Source organism: Malaya genurostris, chromosome 3 (assembly GCF_030247185.1).
Source record: "Malaya genurostris strain Urasoe2022 chromosome 3, Malgen_1.1, whole genome shotgun sequence".
Taxonomy (NCBI): Eukaryota; Metazoa; Arthropoda; class Insecta; order Diptera; family Culicidae; genus Malaya; species Malaya genurostris.
The window spans coordinates 263,388,359-263,398,776 of NC_080572.1; the positions used below are offsets into that span (position 1 = coordinate 263,388,359).

The 10,418-nt window shown below is 38.4% G+C and overlaps 1 protein-coding gene across 1 annotated transcript; it reads right to left on the bottom strand.

The window, feature by feature from the left end:
* Nucleotides 1-2,257: 2,257 nt before the first annotated feature.
* On the bottom strand, nucleotides 2,258-6,873 carry LOC131439513 (uncharacterized). Its single transcript, XM_058610639.1, has 4 exons — nucleotides 6,681-6,873; nucleotides 5,875-6,624; nucleotides 4,770-5,809; nucleotides 2,258-4,706 (listed from the first exon to the last, which is right to left on the bottom strand). The coding sequence occupies exons 1-4, from the start codon at nucleotides 6,729-6,731 to the stop codon at nucleotides 2,741-2,743; spliced, it is 3,807 nt and encodes a 1,268-aa protein (XP_058466622.1). The 5' UTR covers nucleotides 6,732-6,873; the 3' UTR covers nucleotides 2,258-2,740.
* Between the last annotated feature and the right edge of the window lie 3,545 nt (nucleotides 6,874-10,418).

The following is a 10,418-nucleotide window of genomic DNA, read 5'->3' on the forward strand; positions in this document are numbered from 1 at the left end:
GCCATTGGCCATTACTCGTCTCTCTGGGGACGTTCAACGTGACTGGTGACTTGTAAAAGGCGAAGGAGCTTGGCGTGTATAGATACTGATTCAGAAACTCTTACAATCTACAAGTTTAATTTTTTGGATTTGCACTAGCCGAATGGTGTATTTGTACCTGTATATGAAGTGCGATTCTGGAATGGATTAAAAAATAAAGCTCAAATATTTAAGTATCTTTGATTTGCTGCACTCGAATTTCATGCATCTCGTAGAATAGTACGAATATACCGGATCGATTCAGTTTGATCATTCATATTTCGATACTTATGTCGTTTTCACTTGAGAAAACTGAAACTGACCCAGGGTAGTTTCATCAAACAAGCACTTTTCACAAAACTGTGCTGACTTCGCACTTAGCAACGGGGTTTTGAGCAAACCTGATATAACAACCAGGTTCGAAACTGACTCGATTTTCAGTTCAACAACGTTAAAACTAGGTTCGAAACTAGCTTCAAACAAACGGTTTGACAGCAGTTAGGGTGGAAACTGGGTTAGGTTTGGCGTCAAGCGAAAACGACATTAATTTCGATAATTGGACTGATAAAAAGTTTCGCAACAGAGGTACTCCATACAAAAGATCTTGGTCACATACGGCAACCTGATTGCGCTGGTCTTACAAGAAATTTTTCATATGTTCGAGCCCCACCCCCCAAACGATCCACTGCCCTGACTTCTTATGATGCTGCAGAACATGCAGCTTGCCGCGAAATAAGGATTTTCCACTAGAGGCAGCTAGTTTTGTTTACATCCCTCAAGTCTTCAATAAGCGGTAACCAAGATTTCGACAATAGTTATTCAAAATCAATAATTCTTCAATTTGTGTTGCCAGTTTTAATAGTTTTTCAGGTGATTTCACTTTGACATTACCAGTTACTGAGGGGTACTTAAATTTGCGAACAATTTCGATAGACGAGTGGCTGGTCGTGTCGTCGATTTGGCCCTTCTGAAAGCCAGAAATAAATCCTGTATAGCATTTTGATAGATTCTTTCACTGAAATATTGAGATAAAGAAAATATTTAAATATATGAGCGATTGCGTTCGAGAAAAATGCACCGAAAAGTAAGCGACGCAGGAAAATAAATAAATCGGTCCTTCTAAGGGTTTTCCAAAAGCCCTTTGGAAAACCCTTAGAAAAGTCGACTAGAGTTATTCTTCTTTGAAATATACAAATCGGAAGTGAAAATAATCCATTTGGAAAAATTCCAATAAAAACTACCTAAACAGCCGCACTACTTCCAAGAATACAAACGCGAACTTTTAAAACCAAATGATCCTTTTCAGTACTACAATTAATATCTATACACATCTCGAATGAAGTCCTACGTCAATCTCACGGTTATGTCTCTGGCATTACCTACTCCAATTTTTTTCACGAAAATGATTCCGAACTGCAATGTTCTTACGGGAACATGTAGACTAGAGATGGGCAAAACAGTTCATTTCTAAGAACCGTTCAGTGATGCGGAGTTCTATTAAAAGAACTAGTTCTCGAGAGGCTTCTTTTCATAGTTAGTTTGCTTGTTCTATGACTAACCGAGATCCAAATTAGAACTGAGGTTTCGTAGTTTATTAAACTGTTTTCTACCGTTGCCGAAAAAGATTGAGCGAGTAAAAAAAAGGTTCACGACTTTAAACTAGAACTACCGTCCTCAAAAAAAGAATTATTGGTCATTCATTCTTTCAAAAGAACTATAGTTCTTTTGAACCGTTCGGCCATCTCTAATGTAGACACAGATTTAGCACAGACTGATTTTTGAATCGCACACAGATTTTCGAGCAACAGGACCAGGCATACTTGTCTTATGCCCGGTGAGGTTATTCCGTTTTATTATTACACTTACGCGGAATTCCGATGTTACATGCTTTTTTCACTCGGATATCCCAAGTTACGCGGTTTTTTTTCTTAGAAATGTATGAAACGTCGAGATCTGGTGTTGCCCTTTTGACACTTTGAAAATTTTCATTAAAAAAAATGTTCAGATTACACCAGATCTCGACGTTTTATGCATTTCTAAGACATTCGGCATCAAAAAAAAATTTTCGATTTCGGAAATTTCAAAAAGTCCCAAAGTTGATTTTTATTAAAAAAAAACTTTTTCGAAATTACATCAAATTTAGACGATTCATACGTTTCTAAGATATTTGGCATCAAAAATTTTTTTCTTTAGTTTTGAGTTTTTTTACGCGGATTTCCGAAGTTACGCGGCCAACATGCCTGGAGTTCATCAGGAGATTGATAACATAATTATATTTTTTCTCCGGACAGAACTAGCCTAGAGACCGAATGATATCCGGCTGCAAAAATTGTCCAAAAACTGATACACTGGTTCATGTCGTAAAAGTCAGGAAAAAATCGTATCATCTGAACTGTTTCATCTTTCATTGGCATTCTACCACAGACGAACAGACAAGACACTCAAATTATGATTATTTTATTATTTTAATGATCATTTTAACTTCTTAATGAACTAAATGAAAATTAAAATCATGTAACCGCGGAGACATTGTCGATTATGCTGTGAATGAATTAAAAATACTTACCGAAAACCGCCTGTTCACTATTAAATGCAACATGTTAATTTGAAAGGAAACATATATTTACTATGACAATAAATAAACACTCAGCCTAAATTTAAATAATCTTATTCTAATATCACATTTTACGTTGATAACACAAAGCAGTAGAATTCTAACGGTTTAGCTGCCGAGAGCATCTTCTCCGTAGCTTAACGGGACCATACCGTGTAGTAAGGAATCACCCAGATACTCATGCGCATGGTGATCATCCGCACCGGACGAGCTTGCAGTGGAGGACGAAGGTGTTATATCGCCTTGCAGAAGTTGCATATCTTGCTGTGCGGAATTTTCCAACGCACCTTGCTGCTGATAGGTTAGGTGACTAGGATTATCGAGCGGCGTTGGATTGGTGTACCCATAGAAATTATCCACCTTCGAGAGGTTATTTGCAAATCCAGCCGGTCTAATCATCGGCTGCAACGGGAGATGGTGATCCTGTTGGTCGCTGTTTTGCGACGGAATCAACGAAAATGCGTCCAACGGAGCCTCCGATTGATCCTTCTCGACTATAACCACATCTGAATTAACACTTTCACAATGGCGCTCTTGCTCTTCCTCTTCGATAGAATTATCCGCAGCTTCAATTATCCCATTAGCTAATGGTTCATGTCCTTCTTCCGTCATGTCTTCATTGGTATCATGTTTTGCTCGATGAAGCTGATACTTCAACTCACTGATGGACACGAAGGAGCACTTAGAACATTTGTACAGCAAATTGGAAGCCACATCTGCATGCATACGTTCTAAATGCTTCCGATAGGTTGTACTTTGAATGCTGGTATAATCGCAATACGAACAACGGTACATGTGACCTTCGGTGTTGTGTCGCATTTTGTGCCGGCGGATTGCGTTGTGATCATTGGTAGAATAATCACAATCGGAGCATTTGAACTTCTTTTCGTCTGAATGTTTTGCTACGTGAGATTTTAGCAGATACCTTGTTTTAAACACCATACCACAAATGGAACATTTCATGCGTCCTTCCCCACCTCCGCAATGATCGCCGTCCAACACGTGACTTGTTTCTACGTGAGCTTTCAAAATTTTTGGATTGGAAAATTTTAACCCACATTTAACGCAATTCACGGGCTGCAAAAACTGATGTTTGCTGTTGTCATGTCTTTGCTCGTCGTACTTCTCTTTGGCCTGTGGATTCGAGGGCAGCTCCCGATGGGACCGTCGATGGTTTCGCAATTGCTTGTTATTTTTAAATGCCTTATCACAGATAGCACAAATAAAATTCTTCTCGTCCGAGTGTATCTTCATGTGCGTGTTGTTGAGCCGACACAACACGGGAGTTTTGAAATTGCACAAATGACACGAATAAAGTTCCATGTCGATCGAATGCTCCCGCCACAGATGCGTATGCAGCGTGTTCCAATTACGAAACTCCTGTGAACCACACTCCGGACAGCGTATTCCATCGGATGATGTTGGGTCATTCGATTGTGTGTGACACCTTTTGTGGTAGGCCAACGTTTCCGGTTGCCGAAAACGGGCACCACAATCAAGCAAATCACATTTGTAACCTTCTTCCAGTGGAGTCAGATTGGTGTACAATTTTTTCAATTTTGTAATGCCGGTCTGTTTTGCCCCCTTGGGTCGTCCTCGGCTACGTGTTCGCTCTTTTCTGGTGACATCCAAGTGACTGGGTGCGGAAGTTTGCGATATCGGATTCTCCATTTGACAGCTAGTGGGCGTAACCTCGATATGAATTTGTTCGATTTTGTTAAGGGTATTAGCGATAGTAGAGGAAATCGTTCCCACCAGACAGGGTGCCGGCTGGGCAGACGTGGACAGAGGGACAACTGGTTGATGATGTTCCATCAAATTATCGGACACATAAATACGACCTTGCTGCTGCTGGGCTGGCAGTTGAGGACCTGTCGAAGATACTAAAGGCTCCATTACGGGCTCGGTGGGAAGTTTCTCTTGCGGAATAGGTGGATCCAAGTTGATTATTTCCTCGGCACATACAAATAGAATGTCCTCATCCGTTTGATTATATTGCTGTGGTTCGGATGGTTCTACTGGCGGAAGTTGAATCTGTTGATGCTCTATTACATCGGATGTTTGTGTCGGCATTCTGAAATGTAAACAAATTCATTGTCTTCACGTTTCCAGTACCATGCACTGTGCGCACACTTACCGCGAATGCTCTGTCGAACTTTCGTAGGATACATTTTCCGATGAACTTTCCGGTTGAATTATGATAAAATCGCTGTTAAAGTCGGACTGGTATGACTGCTGATCCACCGGTAAGCACGATTGCAGCTCGTGGTACTGATTTCCCGTCTCGGAAAAAACATCCATTTCCGATTGGGGATCTTCCAGGATTCCCCCGAAGTCGTCTTCGTCCATCGGTTGCACAGCGTCATCCCTCGATAGGTCACCGTTTTCTAAACTCTGAGAGCTACTGTTCACTGTTGTAGGAAGTAAATTTTGCAACTGAAGCTGATCGATAGTCATCAGGTTCAGTTCATCGACCGACTTCAGATGGATTGTGGGTTGCTTAAGGACACTAATATTTTTAATGAAAATTTTACTCTTTCTCGGCGGTTGCGAAAGTATCGAATCCGCACTAGCTACAGTGATGGCGGGCGGAGTGGAAATCGTCGGTGGAGTAGAGGAATTACTACTGCAAATTGGGGTTGGAATTATCACCATATTCAACCCAGAACAGCCCATAGAATTACCACCGATACTTGTAACAGACGCGGCCGGACTGATCACCGGAGGCGGTGGTGTTGTGTATAAACTTTCACTGCTACTGGCCCGACTCATTTCACCAGTTGTGACAATACTTGGAGGTGTGATTGGAAGTAGCGGATTCCGTAGAATATCCACGTTTCTAATAAAAATTTTACTACGCTGAGGTGTTGTGTTATTGGCTTCACTGATGCTTATCGGAGGTGATTGACTGTTTGGACTTGGAGCAGGAACAACGAAGCTATATTTGCTCTCATGCAGTCCCGAAGGATTTTGGAAAACATTTTCCACGTTTTGAACGAAGTTTGCATTCTGCAGTAGAGATACATTCCGAATAAAGATTTTTCTGCTTTGCTGCTGCTGCTGTTCAGCATGTTGCTCCTGGGCATGCTGAACATTCTCCTGTTCAATGACATCAGGTTTTTTGAGCAATTGCACATTTTTTATATATATACGGCTTTTGTTTTGATCGGGCACCACCTGTGAATGAATAGATCATTTTAATTCACGAATTTTCCTATATAAAATCATAAAATCTATCTAACCGAAGGTTGGGAAGATGAAGCCAGAGTGACATTTTCCTGCTGTTCACCTCTATTCACACTCGGTGCATCCGCTGATTCCGTCTGAGGAAACCTTCGCTCCACTAGTATTCTCATTTCAGAACGAGACATCATGTGGTCATCGACTAGGTGAACTTCTAACGAATTTCGTTTATGGAACTTGTTCTCGCATGCTGGACAGCTAATTAAATCAAGATTCTCTCGATCCCTCGTAGGATGTTTGCTGTGGATGTGCTCACGCAAAACTTGCTCCTCTATGGTCACAAATGGGCAAAACTCACAGCAATGCACACTCAATTCGGGTTCTTCCTGTTGCTCCGAGCGATCATCCGTCAGATACCTCTCCGCAACGTTAGGAAGTTGAACCATTGCAGTTCCCTTCTCGAGTGCTCTAAGATCTCCCAACTCGCGTTTGATGGGTTCCGATTTATCTTCGCTTTTGATTTCCTCTGCATTACTGCGGGACTGATTTTGTTGTTGATACTGCTGGTTAATCTGCTTTGGAACCTTAACGAAAATACTCGGAAGCACAACGTCATTCGGCCCGGAAGAACCTCCAGTAGTTCCTGTGCAAGCTGGTACAGAGCTTTGCACGGAAAGTGTGTTGGTTCCACCAGGGTAACCCATTGTGTTGGAAGTTGGTATCGTGGTAAAGTAAGAACACGAACTAAATGTTAGATGCGTGGACGAGTCGGTATTCTGCAGTGGCGAATTCAAGGGATTCGAGGCCAGCTGAAGAAAAAAAAATTAGTTACAAAATACAACCTAAATGTTTTTCATGGCATTACCATCGAATCGAATCCCAGACTTTCAGTGCACTGATTTTGAAAGATGTCCATTTTGCGTTTGGAAATTCCACCACAAACTTGTCCTAAATCGTTTTATGCATGACCAATAAGGGAAGGAAATCTATTTTCCATGAAATTATTGAGTAATACAAAACTTTTCCACAATCAAAAAAGCAATTTGTTTATAGTTCAAAAATTGACAGATAATCTTTAGTTTGAGGAGAAGAAATCAAGTACACACAGAAAAAAAAATCGAACAAATAGGAATGAAAAACTACACTGAGGAAAATATTACACCCTCATTCAACATAATTAAAAAATGACTCGCCTTTCAATTTCATGAATATTGCACGTAGTCAAAATAAAATTGCCACCCATGTATTCACTTTTGAGTTACAGAACGATGCTGTAGAAATTTTTTAATCGGAATAGGAAAAACATTATTTTTAAAACTTGAGTGAATTTGATCTAAAATCTTACACACAAAAAATATTACAGTAACCGGAACCTGTTCCTCATGGTCATTTTAACTATGCACTCAAATAATAGTAACGACCACGATATCAGATTATTTACCATCTGTATTGTAATAAGCACAAGAACAAAAAATCTACTACTTGACTATACTATTCGTCTTTATGACTTTTCTGGCATGGTAATTCTGACAATCATTAAAATAAGAACGAAAAAGTCCCAATGACAATTACAAGTAAGGTGAAATTGAACTTTCGGTTTAGAAGTGATATAGTTATGACTACCATGTGAGTAAGTTCTTCAGAATATAATAATATTACCATGAATAAACATCTTTTCTGCTTTTTTTAGTGTTCATAAAACTTCATTACAGCGGCAGATTTCGTAATCCAACGACGAAATTGCGATATCTTGTATAAGTGTTTAATTTTGTAATAGTGCGCAGTTGGGCTTCAGCATTCGAATTGCAGGTGAGTAAATTTCATAAGAAATAATGATAAAGGAAAAATTTTCACAAATTGTTACAAAACATGGAAAACTCGATTCGGAGCACCGTAAACACTTGACACATGTCGTAGTCGATCGATACATCGCCAATAATGAATATCTCTAGGAGATATAGAAGCTTTCGGAAATAATATCCGAAAATTTTTCTAATGAGTTTTCCGTTAAGTTTCTGTGTAAATATTTCTATTAGTAATTTTTATATAACGTTATTTCTACACTTTTATAGGAACTGTATTATTCCCCAAGAAATTCGCTGGTAAAAAAACCCTTCTGGTTTATTATATGATCGATTTCATAACAGAAACAAAAAGGAAACATTGAAACGTTAAAGAGAGCAACGAGTTGGTGATTTTGAATACCTACAAGCGATCAAAAAACAAGATCTTGCGCTAACAAGTGAAGGTAAATTTACCATCATAGAATAGTTGGAAGTAACGAATATTCAAAACCACAATCTATTGCTAGAAGTCGCTCGTTTCATTACTGGAAAAATTGGCTCAAAATCAGGTTTTCCATCGGGCTGAAGAAATACTATGAATAAATTTTTAAAATTAGATAATCTTTATATATAATTTTAAATCAGTGTAAAAATGTATTAGGAAAATAAAGCAGGTTTTAATGTATTCTTGTTATTCTTGCATCGAAACTTTAATTAATATAACTTTTGAACATTTTGCATGTTCGATTTCTTCACCATTGTCAAATTCACCATAATTCCGTTTTTCGAAAGAACCAGAAGTAAAATGTCAAAAATACCATGGCACTAGTTAAAACAATAAGTACAATGTAAAAATAAGATGCTATCATGGTTTTGCTAAACATTCCAATTGTAGTAGTAATTTCAACGATATACAGTTCAATATTACTATTCTAGAGCCAAAACTATTCATAGTAAAAGTGAGCTTGAATTTTGTTAACATCATCTGATTTTATTCTCGTATGGTTGAACTAACCTCCCATATGGTAGCCGTTACAATCTTATTTTTCTGCGTGTAGTTATTTACACTAAAACCTAGGACAGGACCAGAAAACTGGCTTCTTTTTCCAGAAAAATATTTCTCTTCTTATTCCGGTTCCTCCCTGCTGTAAATAATAAATGCCTCGCGATCACTGTTGCCAGTAGAGATAATTGTTCATTCTGAAAACTTCCTCCCCTTATAACATGTAATTATTTATCATTTGAAAACACTTAGACAAATGTTATATCGGTCAAAAATATAGCTCTGGATTCATTTTGACAGATGTTTGTTTAGAAGAAAACGTTTAGTTGAAACAGCTTAATAAATTTTTTCTAAAACACTCAATTTTGATTAATTCTTGCAGCTTTATTAACTAAAGTATTCAACATATTCTATTTGAGAAAAATAATAACATACAGAAGTATCCAAAGATTGGGTGCTATTCTCAACCAACATAATCAATATTCTCGTCCATATCACACTTCGTGATTTCAGGCTTTCTCTTTGTATCATCCAGTGATTGTTAAATGTACTCGTATACTTTCCGCATTGACAGAATTTAAAAACAAATTGAACTTAAATCCTATTGAAATCAATAATTTTGAAAAGATGACCCGAAAAATACAATATCCAATATCAAGCTACATTGTTACCGACGATACTGACAACACTTTTTCTACCACCCTGCAGTAATCTTGATTTCAACAACTTGTACTTGCTTATGTCAGTTTCAACCAATCACGAGCTGGTCCGAAATTGGTCCTAAAAGTGGATTAACAATTGTCAGGTCCTGTCCTAGACTAAAACCAACGATTCGCTTTTTCGCATATATTTGAATACATCGAACTCGTAGTTCCCATTAATTTATCCGTAATGATATATTTTTAGGGAAACTTTTAAGGGATAATTTGAATCAAAACACCTGAACCTGAAACCTGAAACCGCCTCGTTCACCCGGTCTACTCAAAGCTAGGTTTCTTTGCTTTAGTTAGGTGCGAATGAGCGGTAGCGAGGTTGGATAGCACACGAATAAGAACGATGTTTTTTCATTTCCATTCGTTAACGAAAAATACAACATTCATTTGCCTCGTAGCTACACCAAAGGAAATAGCTATTAAATTAATATATCCGTTTGTTTATTTATTTATTTAGGTATAATCAACAGACACAATATCAGTTCGCTTTCACATCTCATCCAAGTCAGTCGATAAAACTAAACCGTTTACGTTCGGGACAGAAGAAACCAAGTACAGTATTGTGTAGTGAACAATAGAACGACCTCGAAATGGGTGAACCAAACGAACAAAAGCTACCGCCGACACGAAAGAATACAATTGTTGTTGACTTCAGGCAGTGCAAAATTCGACCTTCGATACGAGAACTTGAAGGTTTGCTTAAGGAGCAAATGCATCTTGACACTAAACGTGTGCATTTACTTTAATGCAATAAGACAAATAATGTTGTTTACGTCCAGTTTTATGAAGAGTTTGATGCTATTCAATTCGCATATGACAATAACAATGTGGAATGTGTAGCACTAGAACATTAAGTACAACATTCCAGTATATATGGAAGATAGTGCTATAGAAGTGCGTGTGCATGATCTTCCCTCAAGCGTCACCGATTCATATATTCGCGAAACTAAATGGCGTACGGTTGTTACGCATGCGCTTGAATAGGCCTATACATTCTTATGTGACTTTCGGTCAAGAAACAAGAATTCCGTGCAAATCACTTGTTACCTATGACAATCAGATGGCCACATGTCAATATTGCCAAAAAGCTGTTCACTACGGTA

Excerpts from the sequence above, each read along its gene's own strand:
- LOC131439513 (XM_058610639.1), bottom strand. The coding sequence starts at position 6,731 with ATGGACATCTTTCAAAATCAGTGCACTGAAAGTCTGGGATTCGATTCG. Across the intron at positions 5,810-5,874 it reads CTTCATCTTCCCAACCTTCG|GTGGTGCCCGATCAAAACAA; the intron begins GTTAGATAGATT and ends ATTCATTCACAG. Across the intron at positions 4,707-4,769 it reads AGTTCGACAGAGCATTCGCG|AATGCCGACACAAACATCCG; the intron begins GTAAGTGTGCGC and ends TTTACATTTCAG.